A 20,731-nucleotide genomic window follows, 5' to 3' on the forward strand; every position below is an offset into this window, starting at 1 on the left:
GTCTGGAGCCTCCTGCATCCTTACCCCAACTGCATTCCTGGCATACCAGCCCCGGGATGGCTTCTGAAGTGTCTCGAGCAGGCTGGAGTATCTCCTGCTCAGACTCTCCCGCCTGGGATGCAAATTTCCTCTTTCTGCATTCCAGAAAAGGGCACCGAGTCCTTCCGGGCTTGCTTCTCCTCACCCTGCCCACTGGTGTAATAGCAGCCAGCTGCAGCCCCGGCAGTCGCTTGCCTTCGTGTTTCCTTTATCTCCATATTCCCAGCAGAGCTCTACCGTCTGAGGAATTTGGGTTTGGGAGTTATTTTCTGCTTGATCTGGTTTGCAAGCAAGGGAAAAAACTCGTATGGGGCGGGGAGGAAGGGAGAACAATGTTAGGAGGGGATTAAAAGCCCTTTGGGTTGCTGAGCTCGAGGAAGGGAATTTGGATTTGGTTAGAGCTTTTGATTGCGGAGGGCTTTCTGTTCAGAGCTGGTGGTGCTCTGTAGCTCCTGGCCTTCCTGGCCACCCTCCAAGCTCCAGAGCAGCCCTGGTGACACCAGCGGAGGGATTGCCAGTGCTTGCATCAGCCACCGTGTTTGTGGTCAGAGGGCCGGCGTGTTCTACAGGCAGCAGGAAATGGGTTAATTTTTCCCTTGGCTCTAGTGCAGCCATGTGTCTGTTCTTCCACACTGTTTAACCCTGTAGAGTATTTTTGCAAGTGTTTCTGGAAAAAAAAAAAAAAAAAAAAAAGTGGCTGCTGGAGCTTCCTGCCACGTGGGTTAATCCCCAAATCCCATGGCAGTAAGCATCTCTGGCAAGTACCCACTTACCAGCCTGGAAACTCTGCAAGAAGCCACCGGAGAGGAAAGCTTAGCCTCGTCCTCTGCTGCTCGGGATCCGCTAGCATCTGTGGGATACCAGAGCCAGCACACGGGGATGTGGTTTTGAGGTGACTTAGGAGAGTGACTCTAATAAGCCACCAGCTCCACAGGCTTGAGCAAGTCATGCGGGAGGGTAGAAATGCCACCCCATTACCTCCTCCGCGTGGCCAGCTGCGATGCCAGCGGCGTGGGCATGGCCCCAGAGCTGCATGTGATGGCTTGGCAGCTGGTGTTGCCCTGCACTGCCCTGCTGGAGAGCACAGCTTTCAAAGAAACTGCCTGAGACCTCACCCACAGCCTTTTTGTCATCGTCTTGTTGCTTGGTGACTTTGTAAGGGAGTCTCCTGGGGCAGCATTGTGCTGTTTGCAGGATAAGGTGCGGTGCTTTCTGTACTTGCTCTAAGCACCCTGAAATCCATTTACGCTTTGGGTCCGATAGATGTGTGTCAAATGGGGAAAGGGTAAGAGATCAGGGAAGAGGAGGGCAGTGTGAAGCCAGGTGGTGGAGGAGAACAGGCTTTGTGGCAGAGGAAGAGGTCTGCATTTGTGGGTGCTGTCCCAGCCTGGTTGTGTCTCTGGACAATCCCATTGGGGAGGGCTGGGAGAAGGGCTGTGCACAGACTGTGCAATGCCTGTGAGATCTGTCTGGCACCTTGGGAGCAGCTTCTTAAAGCAGAGACTTAAAGCATATGACAATATGACCCTGGACATGGTCCTGGGCAGGCTGCTTCAGCAGGGGGTTGGACCATGTGTCCTCCAGAGGTCCCTTCCAACCTTCATCAAATCCTGTGATTCTCTGATATGAGGAAGTTCTCCTGAATCAGCACTGTAGGGTTGGCATGCAGGTGCGGAGAGATGATGGCTTTTTCCCTGGAGTGCTTTTTTGATAAGCAAATGGGAAAGGGAGATGCAGCTGCCCTGAGTCAGCCTGAGGCTGAAGCTGTGGCACGTGTTAAGCTCGTGTCTTGCAAGGTGCGCCGTGTGGGTGTCGTGCCGAGAGGTGGAGGCTTTGCTAACGTGCTGGGCTTTGTTTTTGTCTGCAGGCTGCTTCCCCAGGGCGCTGTGGTGACAGCGGGGTCTGCAGAGAGGCCATGACCACCTAGCAGCCCCCAGCCCTGGGCGTCTCGGCGGGCTCGAGATGGCGGCGCAGAGGATCCGGGCGGCCAACTCCAGCGCCCTGCCACGCTGCAAGTCGGAGGGGACACTCATTGACCTCAGCGATGGCTTCTCAGAAAGCAGCCTGTGCGACGTCAAAGGTGCGGGGGCCCAGTGGGCCAGCAGGGGTCACAGCCCCCCGGGACGGGACACGTATTGACCTGGGGCCACCTTGTCACACGCAGGAGAAGAAATGGCTTCGCCAGACAAAGCCAGTGACAAGGCAATTGCAAAAAACAACAAGGGTTGTTTTCCCTTCCCCAGAACAGGTTGTTTGTGTAATCCTTTTGTTTCCTTTTGTCATTTTTTTTAAACTTTATTTACTTTACCCAGCCTAATAGTTGCATTGAAATGAGAGAGAAATTAGATGGATCCCAAGAAGTAACTCCAGGTGGAGGCAGAAGTTAGTACGTGCTGAGGGTCTTTAAAAATAGACATGCACGAAAGTGATTGTTTTTGCACAAGGGGCAAGAAGAGACCAGAACATCAAATGCTCTTGCATTAGTTTGTTTTTAATATGAAAATAGGAATTACTCACATCCTATTACTCATTACTCGTTCTCATGAGGGAAGTGATTGTCCCGCTCCGCTCTGCACTGGTGCGGCCTCCCCGTGAGCGCTGTGTGCAGTTTGGGGCATTGCAGCATAAAAAAGACATAAAACTATTGGAGGGTGTCCAAAGGAGGGATACAAAGATGGGGAAGGGTCTAGAGGGCAAGACATTTGAGGAGTGGCTGAGGTCCCTTGGTTTGCTCAGCCCCGAGCAGAGCAGGCTGAGGGGAGGCCTCATGGCATTCAAGGCCGCAGTTCAAGAAGCGTTTGGAAGCGTGTTCCCGGCAGCTCTGCGGATGCGGGTGGTTTCAGCAGAAGTGAAACCGTGTCCTGGGGCTTGGCTTTGCATCAGCACTTCAAACAACATGGTCCTGGCAAGATTAAGTGGCCCAAGCCAAGGTGCCTCTTCAAAGCACCAAGGAGAGATGCTGCTTTCTAGAAAAACATTGCTTTTACCAGTGGCACCGTGCGGGCTGGCCACAGGACCAGGAGCATCCCCGGGGAGCAGCTGCAGGTAGCCCTGCACCATGCTTCTCTCCAGCAAACAGCTTGGGCTGCAGAGCTAAATTAACAGCTGCTTCCTGCCAGGGTGGCAAAATAGTTTCAGTGCAGTTTATATATAGTTTAACACTGAATAAATGTCCTCACAACTTGCCTTACCTGCTGGCAGAGGTTGGGCGGGGGAAGTGAGTTAATGATGAATTAATTTAGTTAGTACAAACTCTTCTTTTTCCAATATCTGAATCCTAAAGTCCTTATAGCTAAACGCTGTTCTTTGCTCCTCAGTTGCTATGTATTTCAATAGTGGTATTGTGAATTGTGCCATGGCTGTACTGAGCCTATTTTTTTGATTTCCATGTTTTATGTAGGGCTGTCAGGCATTCTGACATTCTGTGTTTTCCCTTTTCTTGTAATTTTTGTCCAAGAAGTGCTGCTTGCCTGCAGGTAGTGCCCGGAGGGATGAGCAGTCTGTTCTGCTGTCGCTTTGTCTCAGGGATTTTAGGGGCTTCCTGTCTTTCTTAAATCCCCCTTTTCCCTCCAGACAGCTCTCAAGCCTATTGTAGCAGATGGTTTCCCAGTTCTCTTGCTGCTCTGTATTTGAGAAAATCCATCTCTTTTCCCTCTTTCCCCCATGGTATTGTTATTTTTGGGTCTGTCTCACGAGATAATGGACATTTGAATACTGATATAACATTATCTCCAGCTTATTTCTTGTGATTCTTAGCAGAAGTATGTCCTAAATGTGAGACCAAAACCAATAAATACAGTGACAGTGTGAACATGCGTAGTGTTAATTGAACTGTTTTGTTTGCAATTGGGATCAGATAATACTAGCAAAACAACTTGCAGCTGGACCTGCTGCTCAACATTGCTGAAAGGGAGATTGGAGATGCTGCTTGGTCAGTGCCAGTGCCGTGGGAGGTCAATACTGTGTTTGTTTCTGCTGGTTCGAATAACATGACTTTGTTTGGAAAAGGAGTTGTTTTTCTGAGGAGCTTTGAAATATAAGTCCTGTGTATGAGGAATGAGGTGCTGATTTTTTGGGTGGTGTGACATGAAAAAAGAGGACTATGAGGTGCTCTTAGTGGGTACCCTTGGTTGCTTCTTACCCTGAAACATCAGATATTTCACACATGCAGCAGAGGGGTTGTGGAAGAGTGAAAACATTTCTAGTCCCTGAACATTGCCCTGAGTTACCATGTAATCTGTTTGTAGAAGAGGTATTCAGCTTCAGCAGCGCTGCTAACTATTTGCATGGAGAATGAAAAATGGGTTTGCTACAGAGCTGGTGGCCAAAGACATTGGGATACTGCTGACCAAATTTGTAGAATAGTGGCTGTGAAGGATCATGTAAATTCTTCCCATTAGGCATGTCACTGAGAACTCCTTTCAAAATTAACTTCTGTTGTTCTAAATGTGAAAATTTAGGGGGGTGTCTGCTATTGTAGCATGTACCCTCAGGAGCTTAGATCTGGATGTGCTTGGCAAAAGAGATAGCTGGTAAGAAGGGGCTCTGACTCCCTTGAAACTTCCTCCAACACACCTTTTTGTGCATCATTCATCCGTGAATTTAGAGGCTGTCTCTTCTAGAAGCAACTGAATGAGGTCCTGAATCAAGGGGGAGGCTTGTTGCTAAGACACTTGACTGCACCGGGAGACCTGCTTTCTCTGCCCAGGCCTTGCTCCCACAGGAGGGTAACAAATTGCTGCTTTTCCTGTCTCAACTCCTGCTGCTCTTTCCAGCGGTGTTGATGCCCATTACTCTGGGGAAGGCATTCTTTTCTGCAGCATGAATTTATCAGAAATAGTAAAGGGAAAAGTCTTGTTTAAAAATTTTAGAGGAAAAAAAAACAACACAAACATAAGTTTGAGATGCTATAAAACTACCTTGGCTTTACTGCATAAAGTAGTGCAGATTGCTTACCTGAAAGAAATTATTTTAAGTACCTTATGACTCTTGTGGATTGCTTACAGCTTTGTTTTTCTTCGTTTTGCAGTGCCTTCTCCTAGTGCCTTGCTGGTTGACAATCCCACATCCTTTGGAAATGCAAAGGAAGTAATAGCAATCAAAGATTACTGTCCGACTAACTTTACCACTTTGAAGTTCTCCAAGGGGGACCATCTTTACGTCTTAGACACATCAGGAGGTGAGTGGTGGTACGCTCACAATACTACAGAAATGGGTTACATCCCTTCTTCCTATGTCCAGCCTGTAAACTACCGCAACTCTTCCTTGACGGACAGCGGGATGATAGACAATCTACTGGAGAGCCCTGACGAGGGGGTCAAGGAGTTAGACCTGCTTGGAGAATGGACTGACGTGAAAAGAGACTCTCTGAAAACCAACAACAACAACCCTTTCTTGAACGGAGTCCAGACAAACCCGTTTCTGAATGGGAATTTACAAACATTGACCAGCTCAGACAGAGAGCCCAACTCTAAAATGTCTGTTGACTTGTTGCTCTTTGACACAGGGCCTCCTACTTCAACAGTTTCTAGCTCAGTCGCTAATAGCAGCATGGGTAATATTTTTGATGAATTTCCATCCACAAACAGGCTGGACCTGGAACAGCCCATGAAAAGGGACAATCCCTTCTTCAGAAGTAAACGCTCTTACAGTTTGTCTGAACTGTCTGTTCTTCAAGCGAAGTCAGATACTCCAGCATCGTCAGGTTTCTTCAACGGTTTGAAGTCTCCCACCCCCGAGCAATTCCAGAGCCGGGAAGATTTTAGAACCGCGTGGTTGAACCACAGGAAGCTGGCCCGGTCTTGCCACGACTTGGATTTGCTTGGCCAAAATCCTGGCTGGGGTCAGACACAACCTGTGGAGACCAATATTGTCTGCAAACTGGACAGCTCTGGTGGAGCTGTTCAGCTTCCAGACACCAACATCAGCATCCATGTGCCAGAGGGTCATGTGTGCCCTGGGGAAACGCAACAGATCTCCATGAAAGCTATGCTAGATCCACCACTGGAGCTGAACAGTGACAAGTGCAGCACCATCAGCCCCGTCCTGCAGATCAAACTCAGCAACATGGAGGTGAAAACATTTATTATTCTGGAGATGAAGGTGTCAGCAGAGGTCAAGAACGACATCATGAGCAAGAGTCTGGTAGGACTGCAGTGCCTACGGAGCGACATGAAAGAGGGGCCATACACACCCATGCAGCTGAGCTATGCATATGGGGACACGATACAGGTGCAGCTGGAGAACCTAGAGCCTTGCATGTACATCGCGGCCGTAGCTCAAGGGCAGAACATCCTCTACCCTTACACTGTTTGGGATTACATCAGCAAGAAGATCACGGTTGGTGTCTATGGCCCAAAACATATTCACCCTTCCTTTAAAACAGTTGTGGCTGTGTTTGGGCATGAATGTGCACCCAAGACTCTCCTAGTGAATGAGGTCACGAGGCAGTCTCACAGCCCGGCTCCGGTTGCCCTGCAGCTCTGGGGTAAGCACCAGTTTGCTCTGTCCCGGCCTCAGGACCTCAAGCTCTGCATGTTCTCCAACATGACCAACTATGAGGTGAAAGCTAGCGAGCAAGCCAAAATTGTGCGAGGCTTCCAAATGAAGCTGGGCAAGGTCAGCCGCCTCATCTTCCCCATCACCTCCCATGACCCCAATGAGCTCTCAGATTTCACGCTAAGGATACAGGTCAAGGACGACAAGGATGCCATTTTGACCCAGTTCTGCGTCCAGACACCCCAGCCACCTCCTAAAAGTGCCATCAAACCGACAGGGCAGAGGCGGTTTCTTAAGAAGAATGAGGTTGGAAAGATCATCCTTTCACCTCTGGCTGCCACTGCCAAGTATCCAGTTTTTCAGGACCGGCCAGTGCTGAGCTTGAAGTATGGCAAACTGCTGAAAACAGTGGTGCGGCAAAGCAAGAACCACTATTTGCTGGAGTACAAGAAAGGAGATGTCATAGGCCTCCTCAGTGAGGAGAAGATCAGGTTGAAGGGGCAGCTGTGGACAAAAGAGTGGTATATTGGCTACTACCAGGGCAAGATAGGCCTTGTGCACACCAAAAACGTGCTGGTGGTTGGAAAGGTCAAACCCAGTTACTTCTCTGGGCCTGATCTCACCACCAGCCTGTTGCTCGAGCAAATCCTGAGGCCCTGCAAATTCCTGACCTACATCTACGCCTCCGTGAGGACTCTGCTCATGGAGAACCTCAACAGCTGGCGGTCCTTTGCTGATGCACTGGGGTATTTGAACTTGCCGCTCACGTTTTTCTGCCGAGCAGAGCTGGACAGCGAGCCAGAGCGTGTGGCCTCCGTGCTGGAGAAGCTGAAGGAAGACTGCAACAACACAGAGAACAAGGACAGGAAATCTTTCCAGAAGGAGCTGATGACGGTGAGTCCAAGGGTTGCCAAGGGCGTCTTAATTCTCCGTGGCGCAGTCCGAGTGGTTAGGGTGAGTGGGAGCTCAGGTTTCCTAATTCAGTCTGTGAAGAATGAAGTGCATTTTAAAGGCCCTCCGCAGGCTGCTCGGCGTAGCCGGATGGGAATTCAGGCATGTGGTAACGTGCATTGACAGGCTAATGGGATCGTGGCTGTACATGAGGGAAGCACTGGGTGAGAAACTGCATGTACATACAGTGTGAGGGAAACAAACAGGCTTGCTTTGGGACCTGGCTAGTCTGAAGGCCCTCAAAATCAAGGTGATTTTGATCCAGTGCTTTCGTGGCGCTGGGCCTTGCTGCTGGATATCTGCATAGCCTTTGGTGATGGCTAAAAGATGTGCCTCTCAAAGAGTTACCCGAGAGCTGCTGGCAAAGTGATGATCGTGCATGAGCTCCTGGCTTTCATGGCAACACTGATGAGGGTGTGGAAAACTGGAAAAAGACAAGAAACAAACAGTTTTCCTGTATGGTGCGTGGTAGGCAAACCACCTCTCAGGCTGTGTGTGTTTATATTGAATCAAATTCATCAAAGCATGCCAGAGAGGGGTTTTATGGCTGCTCTGAGAATGGGTGCTGCGACTTTATGTTTATGAAACAACCTAAAATTACTCTATAACAATGTCTGGCTATGTCTGCTTCTTCTCTCCTTGAGTAACAGCTAATCCAAGGGCACTTCTGTATTGGGGTGCTTTATGTTCAGCTGTGTTTGCAAATCGTCCAGAATGCCTGGCTTGCTTCTGTCCTGACAGCTTCTGCAGGAGTTTGGGGAAGTGCCATCTGCAAGTATTTCTAGGATGCTGTTAGAAAGTCTCTTGTGAGAAATCGTCTTCATGATAACAGCTTCTAGCGTTCTGTAGGAAGTGGGCCAAAGAAAATGCAGGACTTTGTGTCTAGAAGAGATTTCAGCTCTCACGTCTCAACAGTCTGTCTTGGAGAAGCAGATAACTGAGTTACAGTGAATCATGTGTTTTAAAATGCCAATTTAATTAAGGAATAAATAGCAAAAGCTTTGCTCGGCAATGATGTGGACAGGCAGTAGGGCAGGAACATGCAGCATGCAAAATAAAATTATGAGCAGGCAACCTGGGTAAAGAGGGCTGCAGCTAAATGAAGTCTTTCGTATCCCAACATCCCTTTAATAAGAACAGAGAAATGTGAGGATCGAGCATTAGGTGTAAGGCATCATGACGAGCATGGAGCCCTTCATTACTCATGGAAATTTTTTCTGGGGAGCGCAGGGCGGATGAGTTGTGGATGTACTTCCTCTGCCTAACAGCACAGCGCAATTAATAACTCTTTATAAGAAGCTCTGTCTGAGTGTTGGTGTCATTGTGGAAAATGGGAAGATCGTTTCCAACAGTCTGTGACTCACGCCTGTTACAGGGCAATTAGACTGATCACTGGAGCTCTCTTTGCACTCGTTCATTTCGGGCGAGGATATTAAAAAGCAGCGTTGCCCTCCCCAGAGGAGCCTGGCAAGTTGAAGGCTGAAGGGCTGGAGGTCAGCCCTGGTGGGTGGAGGTGACAGCCGAAGCTGCTGCCTGGCCCCAGGGTTCCTCCAAAGGAGGCTTTGCATCTTTCATCGTTCACCTCCGTGGCTGATGGGGTGAAATGTGTGCTCCTCTTGCTGAGTACTTCCTCGGGCTTTGTGCTGTTTGCTTTACTGGCTGGCAAACATGTCAGCATTTCTTTCATCTATTCCCTTTGTCTCCAAGGGTCACAGACAGTCTGCAGGTCATGGAAAAGCTGTGCCAGGCCTAACTGGGGAGATGGAGAAAAAATACAAGGCTCTCTGGGTGCTCACAGAGCAACTAACTCAAGGGGAGGGCCATAAGCTAACAGAAAGCATACCGCTCCCAAAGGGATGCATCTCATGCAGAGTCCCAGAGCTGGTTTTATTTTCCTTGGCTGAGTGGAGATTAATCCTGAACATTGGCTCCGTTTCCTATTCCGTGCAAGATCTTTGTGAGCCTGAGCCTGTTGGTAAAGGCTGAGCCCTGTTCCTGAAGCAAGGCTGTGCTTCTTCTAAGCCCCTTGCTGCTGTCAGACTTCCTTAACTTGCAAAGAAATAACAGCGAGCATGATTTAAAAAACAAAAGAAATGAAATAGATGTTTCGGGGGATGACAACTGAGCAGTAATGTGTTTTGCTGCGTTTCAATCTCATTTTATTTGCAACAAATGGACTTGCTTTCTGGCGTCTGCCGGTGAGAACTGGTTAGATTAAAAACTGATCGGGGCATTTCATGTTAGAGTTGATTGTCTCATCTCAAAGGGACTGTGAAGAGAGAAGTGGTAAGCACCCTTATCTGGCTTCAGTGTTGAGTACACAAAATCGCCCTGGCAAAGCCATACGCCAGTAGCCAAGCATGGAAAAGCCCTGTCATGAGGACTAGTTAATAAATAATCTGCATTTATTTTTTTAATCTAGCAGAAGCAGCAGTGTGTGAAGGTAAGTGAGGGTAAGTGAATTGCTCAGAAGTTAGTCATCGCATCGGAAGGAGAAACCTACCTCTCCCTTCCTCCCTCGCTGCCCATCAAAACCAGACAGCCCTCAGATCATCTCACTAACAAAGCCTGTAGGAATCCAAGCCCCAAATCTGCAAAATTCTCCGAGCTTGTGCCTGCTGCTGCTCAGAAAGGCTGTGCAGGGCCGGGCCGGGTGCTCAGTGGGATCAGGGTTGTGGTGTGCCCTTCACCACCCACTACAGACAGCATTCCCTGCCTGGAGCAGCAGGGATGCTTGGGCTGTGCTCCAGCTTCAGGTGCTCGTTGTACTCCTCGGTAAGCCTTGTTTCCAAGCCATGCCCCAGCAGGGAGCAGGTTCTGTCTCCAAAAACGTCTCTGGGCCTTGAGACAAGCAAGTCACCTGTGCTGCCAGACCTGGCTGCTACTGATGAGAAGAGACCTGCGTTCCCTCCCCTCTCCACGGAAAAGCTTTACGGTGACGTGCTTCCCACACACACCAGAAGCATCCCTGTAGTCAGTGGCAGCAGCCCAGCAGGCAGGTGCTCACTCCATCGCGTTTCCAACCCTTTGGAGTCCCAGAAGATTCACAGGTTTCAGGAAAAGGCTTTGCGTGGTTTTGAAAACGTTAAGTCACATACCACGGTGTGATCAAATGCACTCAGGCTGCCGCAGAGAGCCATGCCAGGTTTCATTTGAGAAACTTGACCTGACTTGCCATGCAGTGAGTGCTCTGCCCGGTCCTTGGAGCTGGAGTTAAACCTGTGGGGAGATGCAGCATTTCCCTCTCTCTGGGTTTTTGATACACTGTCACTTTTACCACCCTTCCCAACAAATGCTTCTTTTGAGGAAAAGCACTGGTCTGCTAAAAATGCCAGTAGGCATGTTCACGGAGAGCTGCAGAACCTGTGAGCTTTTTCTTCTCCAGACTACTTCGAACATTAACACAGGACAAAGATGTTTCCCCCCCATTTTATTCTCTGCATTTGCTGTGACCGCAGCTGTGTCCTGCAGCAATCTACTGGCTGCTGGTAGTCCTTGCAAGCATGTGGGTCTGAGGTAAAACCACCTTCCTGCCTTTCTCTTTTCTTCTTTTTTTTTTTTCTTTTCTACGTTCCTTCTGCCTTCGGGGGATCTTACCTGGTGCTGTAGTGACATTGGTGGGGATGTTTCTGTAGGCTGTGGCTTCTACAGAATCAGCACAGGAGGAGGGACAGCTTGTAAGATGCCATCAAAAGCTGCTTTTCATACACAGAAGTTATAAATATTGCCCTGCACCCCTAGCAAGTAATAAAAAGCTGCAGAAACACTACCCATGCCTCCCAGCTGCAGTGCTCTGCTCCTCCTTCCCCAGAGAGTTACCTTCCTCCATCAGACAATAAAAAAAAAGAAAAAGATGCTCTAATTACTTCTTTTTTAGTTCAGTGTCTGGCCCAGGTGATGCTTGCAGAACAAAAGAAAAGTTGTTCCCTCAAACATAGCTGGCAGGGAAAATGCTTTCACCAAGAGCAAGGTTACAGGAGAGAAGAGGCACAGGTGCTGGCTGTGACCTTCCTGCAGGTTCCTCGCTCTCCAGACAGAAAAAGGCAACCCACTTTTATTTGCTGGGGTTGGCAGGGGGTTGTTAGTGCCTTCCTGGTCCTCAGAGTTTCAGAGCCCTGTGCCTGCTCACTGCTGTCTCTGTTCCTGCTCCTGTGCAATTTTGCTCCTGCAAAAAAAAAAGTCTCCTGCAGTTGTACCCGCGGTGCAACTAAATGTAAGGGATGTTCAGTGCCTGAAGCCAGGCTTATTTGGGTTATTTAGAGGGGCACGAGTGCACAGTTGGCTCCCTCAGGCCAAAAATCTGACCTGGCCTGGGGCTAGATGATGTGGCCACGCTGCTGGTGCCCCCTCCCCAGGCATCCCCTGTTGGCCCCATCCCGGCCCCATTGCACGTTCCCGCGGTGGTTAATGGGACACTAAATATTACTGCTTGCTGTAACCACATCTACGCTTCCCCTGCCAGATACCTTCCAGCCGTTTCAGGCAGTGATTAATGCGTGATAACACTTGGACCCTCCAGGGTGCTTTCTAATTTAAATGCTGTTTAAAAAATCATTAACTAATTTAAAAACTCCATTTCCATCACCGCTTCCTTCTGGGGCTTGCACTGCACTTGGCAGGCACGAGTGAACTCGGTGATACTTCCCACTTCTGGGGCAAAGGAGAAAGGGTTTTACCCTCAGTTTGGCTGAAGAGGGGGAAGGAAATAATGTACCCACAGTCCCCATGGCTCCTCTGGAGCTGCGTGCTGGGGGCTGAGAGTTTGTGGGTGAGAGCAGGGCTGGGTGCTCACGGGGTCGGGAGCAGGAGGGACTGTGAGGTGATGGGTGTCCCCAATGCATCTGCAGTCAGTCTTCAGGGCTGGTTTGACTTTTTTTTTTCTTTTCCTCTATAAGAATAAGTGAAATTGGGGGAGCAGAAAGGGGCACGCAGGAAACACACTCATATTTTCAGCCAAGGAGAGCCACCACTCCGTAGCTCCTTCCTCTGCTTTTGTGCTGAAACCCCCTCGGGGCTCCCTGCTGCCTGTTTGCTTAGATGCTGCTTGCCGTGATTAGAGGATTGGAAATGGGATTCTGCATTTCAGAGCCGGGATGCAAATTCAGCCTCCCCTGGATGCATTTTAAGCATAGGCTCCTCTGCTTTGAACTGGAATTTGAATATCAAACCATCTCCTTTGCTACGCCGAGCGCTCGGCTGGTGGAGCAGGCTCGGGGCCTCTCCGAGGTTAATAAACGCCTTGGCGAGCGCTGACACCGCGCAGCTTTAAAGCAGTGGAAAAAAATAGCACAGCCCAGGTCAGGGCACAGCAGGGAGCATCGCCGGGTACCGAGGAGACCGGGATGGGGAGACAGCAGCCAGCTGTGTCCCTCCAGCTGTCCGGGGAGGTCTGTTCAGGCTGAGAGAGGAGGAGGATGGAAAGAAGTGGTAGCATAATCCCAAAAGCGCCTGCTGGAGGATTAAGTCTGCTGTAAACCCTGCTAATCCTGGCTGGGCAGCGAGGGCTTGCAGCAGAGCCCCGTGCCTGCCTGTCATAAATACGGTTGTCTGGCTGCAGCCCTCCATCTGCCCTCGCCTCTCCTCGCTGCCCTGTGTTTTCCCCAGCTCCCCCGGTGCTCGTGATTTACAGGTCGAGCCTCCCAGCTGAAATTCCAGAGGCACAGCGAAGGGAGAAGGCGTTTCTGTGGTTATCAGTAGGTTTCTGAGTTAATGTGCTGAGCTGAGGGGAGCGACTTTGCCTCTTTCAAAACTGTGGCTTCGAGTGTATCATTTCATAGCACATCACTCCTCTCCTCCCATCATTTCGAGGAACCTCGTTGTTTTGGACACTGGTGATCAGGCTGCCTGTAAACACAAATTTCAATGGGTCTGGCTGGTTTCTGTGCCCAGCCCTGCCTCGGAAGCCGGGTGACAGCTTGCAGGGGTCTGCAGGTTTCAAAGACATCTGATTTACCACCTTGGTGCCAGCTCTGTGGTAACCTTGGGAATACCCTCTCTGTTCCTGGGGAAGATGAGTGAGAAAAAAACATGTCTTCTGCCTTTTTCTCCCCTGCCATTACTGTCTTTTCCCATGTCCATGGGGAAGCAGAGTGTGTTTCTCCCAGGGACTTTATGGCTGAGAAATATCAGCAGGATGCATCTCCCTCAGGCCAGCGCCAGCTGATTACAGCAGAACTGCAGCGGCAAACTCCACCACAGGTGACCAGAGGAGCACAGAGGACAAGGTGCCTGTCTCATCTGATTTCTAATGGTTCATACCTGCTGATGGGGAGTCTCTGAGAGAAGACCCCAGAGCATGATCCTAAATCTGTGCCTCTTTAGGACCATCTGAATCCTCTTCTTCAAGCAGAAAGGGGCATGAATCCGTTGGCTGCATGATACCACTGCTGGGGAGCTGGGCCTAGAGCAATCTGCAGAGGTGCTTAGAAGTGCGGCAGAGATGAGAGATCTAAATGCTTGTGCCCATTTAAAAAAAAAAAAAAAAAGCTCTTTTATAGTGTATTTTACTTACTTAACAAGAGGGCTTATTACTTCTCTTAGCACTTTGTGGAGAGGAAATGTGTAAGCACTTTGCTGGAGAAGCAAATGCTGGTCCACAGCGGTAATTAGATTCAAGCCCAGCTTTGCTTTGTGTAAGCTGGAAACAGATAAGGGAATCAACATATATTTGCTTTGCAAATTGCTGGAGTGGTTTCAGATGTTACCATCTTCCCCCAGCTGTTTGTTACTGTCCCTGTGAAAACCCACACGTGAGGATTTAACCCCTCTTCTTCTTCAGAGCTAAAGCAGCTGGGGCTTGCTTGAAGGCCCTGCTTGGACCTCTGAGATCCATGACTCCTCTAATAACCTCGCTGTGCTGCTGCGGAGGTGTTGCTGATGTTTCCAGTGGGAACACTTGAGCAGGTGTGCCCTACTGGTGTTCTACATCATTTAAATGTGGGGGGTTGTCCTCTTTATCCCCAAGCTGTGGTTTGCATCCTTAGTGAGATCCCCTGCTGAAACGCTGAGCAGTGCCCTTGGTCTTCAGCCATCCTGGAGCTGCCATCCTGATTCTGCTGGCGCTGCAGCTCCAGCTCTCAAAAACAAAGAAAAAAAAGAGGGTACTCAACAAAAAGAAAAGGCAGCAGCTAGAAAACGTGTCTCCTTTTTGTAGCGCGTGATAAACCTGCAAAGGCACAGCTGCAGTCTGTGCTGGGGCAGGCAGCATGGAGGGAGAGGGATGATTAAACCTTTCTGGGTGGTAAACTGTCCCCCAAGGCATTGTCTGGGGTTTGTTTGCATTGTTTTGATGTTCTTTTTGTTTGTTTGCTTGCTTGTTTATTTTTTAAAAAGGATGCTTGTTCCATAATGTAAAACACATTTCCATGGACACTAAAGGTTGAAAGGAGGATTTATTTAGGGACACAGGTTACTCCTGAGGTTGCTGTTGTCCCTTCCACCACATTTGGCTGTGGCACACATCGGAGGATGCTGAATCTGTTGGTCCTCTGATAATCACCATTTAAATCCTTCCTTTCCTCAGCTACATCATGGGTTTTCACAGTTGCAACTTGCTTTGTGTTTTGAACAGATAGTGATGGGATTTGGTACCTGAAGATAGGAGTTGGACCTGCTCTGTCCATTTCTTTCTGGCTAAGCTATTGGTACCTAGAAAGTTTACTGCTGTGGGTGTCCCTGACTGAAGCGGTTTCTCCTCCCCACCTCTTCAAAGCCAACTGCAGAAAATCTCAACTTGTAGGCTAGTAACGTATGAGGAAAGGAGGTGGTTTCTGACCTGACGCATGAAGACAGCAAGCACGTCCCAAGCAATGCAACCTGTGTGGTCAGGTCCTGCAGTGCTCTGGCCTTGCCTTTTGTCTGGGTTTCACCCCAGCCCCTCTCCTGAGGCAAATCTTGCCCCAGGTCTTGCCCCAAAATGTTGTGGCTGGCCCATGGCCACCAGGTGCTCGGGGCAGTCTTCAGGTACCTGTGCTGTCTGCACCAAGGAGCACTGCTCCTCTGGGTGCAAGCAGCATGGAGCACACTGGATGAATTATCTTGGCTAAAGGCCTCTGTTTTTCTCAGCCCTGAGTTGCTTTAACCTCCTTACGTGGTGTCTGAGGACCTTGAGCGATGGCCCAGAACATGAGGCTGAGGAGGTGGTGGCCAACTCCAGCTACAGGCCTCATTGAACATAATGTTGAGCCTGTTGGCCTAATTTCACCAGCTGTAGCCAGAAAAGAGGTGGGAGGATTTGGGGATGGCTTCTTGAGGGACTTCTCCATGCGGTTCTCCAGGCCCACCCTGACTGTCTCCTTTTTTCCTCGTGGTGGTCCTGCAGGCCTTGCTGAAGATGGACTGCCAGGGGCTGGTCGTCAGGCTGATCCAGGACTTCGTGCTGCTGACCACAGCCGTGGAGGTGGCCCAGCGCTGGAGGGAGCTCGCCGAGAAGCTCGCCAAGGTCTCCAAGCAGCAGATGGATGCCTACGAGGCCCCGCACCGGGACAAGACCGGGGTGGTGGACAGTGAGGTGAGAGCAGACGGGCCTCAGTCTCTGAGGTTCTTGTGCCTTTCCCAAGCATGTTTTTGCCTGTGGCCATTATACCCCCCTGCATGTTTTTCTGGTGTGATTTTGGGGAATGAGAAGGATCTGGGGGAAACCTGGGGGTGTTTTCACCCTGAACATGTTCGTTCTGTGATCAGGGCATGCTGGGGATGGCACCACTTGTGTGCTGGATGTTGAATCACAGACGTGAGGAAGGCAGCCACCGAGGCAGGCTGGTAAAGGGTTGGATTTCACATTCAGCTCTGCTTTCTCCTACCTTCTGCCCCACAGGCCATGTGGAAGCCCGCGTACGACTTCCTCCTCACCTGGAGCAGCCAGATGGGCGACAGCTACCGTGACGTGATTCAGGAGCTGCACACGGGGCTGGACAAGATGAAGAACCCCATCACCAAGCGCTGGAAGCATCTCACCGGCACCCTGATCCTCGTCAACTCCTTGGACATCCTCCGGGCAGCTGCCTTCAGCCCACAGGACCACGAGGATTTTGCCATCTAGCGCAGCTCCCTGCAGCGATACTTTTGTCCACGTCTCATTTGACGTTGGTGTCCATATTTCTCTGTGTTTTTTCCCTTTTTTATAGCGGTTGATTTTAAAAACACGTGGAGATTGCTCTCCCCAGGTTTCAAGAGGCCAAAGTTTGCAAGTTCTCAGCAGGACTGGAAATCAGCGGGAGATGACCCTCCTCCTGATGGGAATGCATCCAGAAGGGATGGCTTTTCATACGGAATTGATATTGGTTAAACTATTTCTTACTAAGAAGTTTAAAAGGGGCAAGGGGTGGGGAGGGGAGTGGGAGGGATCACAAAAGAAAACACATTTTTTAAGCATTTACAAATAAAAATCTAATTTTTTTAATGAGCAGTAAAGGTTGTAACCACTTTGGAGGGAAGCTGTTGCTGTTTTTTATGTTGTAGAAACTGCTTTTAAATTATCATTTTTGAGATGAACGTGACACATGTAAATATGTATTTAAGACGAAGCACAGTGAATGCCCTGTGCCACTGCCGTGGTCAGGTTTTGGCAAACTCCCAGACACGACTGTTTGTAGAGCACCGTATGAACTTGGGATGTCCTCAGCCCAGCAAGCATCTTACACCAGAAAGGAGCTTTTTTTTTTTTTTTTTTTTTTTTTTTTCCTATGTTCACAGGCCATATGACCTCTCTGGTTTATTTTTTTATTATCATTTTTGTAGCCTACCTGCAAACATGCATTTTATCATCTGTGGACAGGGAGATGCTCATTGCCTGTGTTCAGATGCGTGGGTACCGTTTTTTACCATAAGAAGTGACGCTGCCCCTGGTGCTTGGCCAATGATTCATCCCACCTGGGTGCTGCAGGATGTGTCTGGAAGAAGCTGGAAGTTTGGGGTTCAGAAGTTCCTTGCTGCCTGGTGAGATAGGCGGGAGGGTGGTGGGAGTGGTTCGCCCTGCCATTGCAGCAAATTACTTGGGTGCTCCTCTCCAGAAGCTTGTACTCTGGGAGGAGGCCAGAAAAGGGGAGGGAATCGTTGTAATCTATATATTATCACCTTACCAAGAAAAAAAAAAAAAAGGAAAAAAAGAAAAGAAGAAAAGAAAAGAGAAAATGTTTCTCCTATTTGAAATCTACTCTTGAGCTCAACAGAGATGTTCCAGATGTGTTATGTGACTTAATGCTCGTTGCCATTGATTTCACAGGGCTTTGAATGGGGCTGTTCAAGGCTGCTGAGTTCCAGATGAACTTGGAAATATCCTTTGCTATAAAGCTGGTGCCATTGAGCTAAATATTTGTGGTACCAAGTGCCCATACTTTCCCCTGGTGTTTTATAGCTGACTTTTAAACGACCTCCACCCTTCCTTCTGCCCCCGAGCCTTGAAATATTTTACATAGGAGGGAAATATTTTTGCACAGAAAAATTACTTTATTTTAAGTGCAAAGTCGCTTTATAGCAGAATGCTGCTACCACTGAAAGGTTAGTTGTTAAGGATTGTTTTCTTTCAGGTTGAACCAGAAAAAGGAAAAAAAAAAAAAAAACAGTGTGGGGAAAGTACTTTTTAAAAGGCTGGTAGCAGCACACAAGAAGGGCTGCATGGCCTTGCTGCCAGGCAGGCTCGTGGCTCTAGACTTCATTCCTCCACCATGAAGCTCCTAGGAAGCTGCAGGTGACATTAACTCCCCAAGAGACACATGTGGGGTGATTTGGCCAGCTCATGCTGCACAGCATGGTGTGGGTGGTATGTTCCAGGCAGTGTGTGGGCATTTGGTGGCCAGCGGTGCTGGCACAGCAGCCTCCAGAGGCAATGGTCCTCCCACAGCACAGCCTCACAGCTCTCATTGCCTCTTCCCAAAACTGTGTCCCCAGAAGCAGTCACCCTCACCAGACCCCACAAGAAGTAAATAGCACCTTAGTTTCTCCTCAGGGGCTTTAAGGAGTTTCCTATGCAACATAAAATAGCACAGAAACAGGGTCTGCCAGCAGCCGAGCCCGCGATGCGTTTGCTTTCTCTCTACAACAGCAGGGCACTGTAAGAGCACGTTTTCCTTATGCCAAGCAAAAATCTCCAATGCAATAAGGAAAAGCTCCTGGAAGAGACCCAGCCTGTGTCGGCAGGCAGATCTGCTGACAGACAGCAGGCAGAGGGACGGCTTCCTCACCTGCTTTGCCCAGATCTTGGAGTTTGTTGCTCAAAAGCAGCGTGGGCTGCGCAGGGCTCCCCGATGAGCTGAGCTGGGCCGGGTTGTTCGCAGCAGGCGAGGGCAGCCCCTACCCTCCTGGGCAGAAGTATTACCCTCCCGTGACTCTGACAAGATGGGGACATCTCCAAATAATTTCAGCACTTCCCCTCCCCGCCCTTGGTTTTTCTAACTACCTCAGGTACTCTATACCTAGCTCAACATTTCACAGTGGCAGCCTGAAACTTGCCATGCTCAGCCCCTCGGCTGCGCACACCCTCCCTGAGGACCGTGGGAGTACGGCCAGCACATTTTGGGGTCCATGGGGTAACCACTGCATTAATTTGTCCTTGTCCTCGGTCAGAAATCCAGTCTCTCCTCGCGCGCTGGGACTGGGCATACGTCCTTCAGATGCCTTCTGCCCACTATTCATCAAGCCCGTCTCTGAAACCTGTGTCTGGGCTCTGCGTTGCCACAGTTTGTGCAGTAACTGGTTATTGTACTTACCATTTATGTTCTTTTCTTTTTAAAGGAAAATGTTTTTGGAAAAAAAAAAATACTGCAATTAAAGCTGTTACTATTCCAGTGCTATTGAGTGCATTTCATCTACTGCTGTCTCTTCATCTCAAAGCAGCTTTGGTGGGTGAGATTAATTTAGAGGTTTTTCACTGTACAAACAATAGTTTCTCACAGCATGTGTCTGCAGCTAGAGCCAGCCGTCCTCTGGGTCTCGAGTCTCTGATTTGATCTCCAGCAGATCCTCCTTCAGCTTGTGTTTCCATCCTGCCCTCTTGGGAGGAAAGTCGCTGGAAACGATCCTGCTGCGACTGGTGGCTGCCAGAGAGAAAAGCAAAGCCTAGGGAGTAATTTCCCTTCCAGCAGCGTGTCCATTCTGGCCTCCTAATTACTGTTTAAGAAACTTTAACATGGGAAAAGATTTGGTTGCAAGATTTCTTTTAGTCCAAAGATGTTTTTCTGGCCGTTTTCTGAATGGAGAAAAGATCCTTGTTTCAGCCAAGGCCTGTTAAGGCAGTTGTGCAAGGTTGAGGGGTGCATAAAATGGGCTTTGCCTTGCCCAGTGTGAGAGAGCAGAATTAAAGAGATCAGGGGAGAAAACATCCAAATGAGATATATTCACATTGCCAGACCTCTGCTACCAGGAGGCCTTTATCAGTCCTGGCTGTCCCAAATCACCTGGCCTTGGACTTGCACCACAGGCCAGCAGTTGCAGTGCTCTTGATATGAACTGAATTCAGATTTCAGGCCATGAACATGAAATACTCAGTCAGCTGGCTCTGGCCGTGGCTTTGGATTGCCAAGGGTGAAGGAGAGACCTGATGGTTTGATTTAATCCCTGGCAAACACATCTCATGGCCTAGCACAGGGAGGCTGGCTGGGCTGCTGGGCCAGGCCCACCGCTCCTCACAGGTGGTGAGGAGGATGTGGTGGGACCTTGCTTGGCACCTCCTGCACCATCCGTGTCTGCCTGGGTATTTCTCTGCCTTCTCCTGAAAGCCTCAGCCCATCCTCAGAGGCAGGAGAGGCTTCGACAATCTCCGTTCACCCACATATTTTCTGCTGAAAATGGCTCTGAGGGGCTCGAGGGCTGAGGCATGGACGGGGAGATCCCTCGCCAGCTCCCGTCACAGACAGAGCCGGGCAGCGATCACCCCAAGCAAACCAGAGCCGTGTTCCCCAGCCCCCCTCCTCCACCTGCTGCCCCCAGAGTCCTTTAATGATGTATCTGGGCACTCTGATGTTCCTCTGGGGTTCCTCTGGGGACCACCATGACTCCCACCTTGGATGCCCAGGTGGCCTTCCTCGTGTTCGGGCCATGCTTGGCCTGGCAGCTCACAGCCATTGCAGCAGAGCCACTTCTCCTCACTGCTGTTTCTCTACAGCCCTCTGATAATTCTTTCAGCTGCTCACCCAGAACTGGTGATTGCTTGCTCTGTGCTTGCACATAAACCCAGACGAAAAACAAGGGAGTAATGATCTGGGATTAGATTACACATATGGATCTGCTGCTCCTATAACGAGGCATT

General features: G+C 49.6%; 1 protein-coding gene across 5 annotated transcripts in view; it reads left to right on the forward strand.

Annotated features, from left to right (window-relative positions):
- SH3BP4 (SH3 domain binding protein 4) overlaps positions 1 to 19,271 on the forward strand; it is a 38,025-nt gene extending 18,754 nt beyond the window's left edge. For all 5 annotated transcript variants that reach the window (XM_082763753.1, XM_082763754.1, XM_082763757.1 and 2 more), the window contains 4 exons: positions 1,907 to 2,119; positions 5,069 to 7,431; positions 15,809 to 15,997; positions 16,304 to 19,271. In XM_082763753.1, coding sequence (XP_082619879.1) covers positions 2,002 to 2,119; positions 5,069 to 7,431; positions 15,809 to 15,997; positions 16,304 to 16,528 — 2,895 coding nt within the window. In that variant the 5' untranslated portion in view covers positions 1,907 to 2,001 and the 3' untranslated portion in view covers positions 16,529 to 19,271. The remainder of the gene's footprint in view (positions 1 to 1,906; positions 2,120 to 5,068; positions 7,432 to 15,808; positions 15,998 to 16,303) is intronic.
- The last annotated feature ends 1,460 nt before the right edge of the window (positions 19,272 to 20,731 follow it).

Source organism: Aythya marila (genome assembly GCF_965140915.1).
Source record: "Aythya marila genome assembly, chromosome: 6".
Lineage (NCBI taxonomy): Eukaryota > Metazoa > Chordata > Aves > Anseriformes > Anatidae > Aythya > Aythya marila.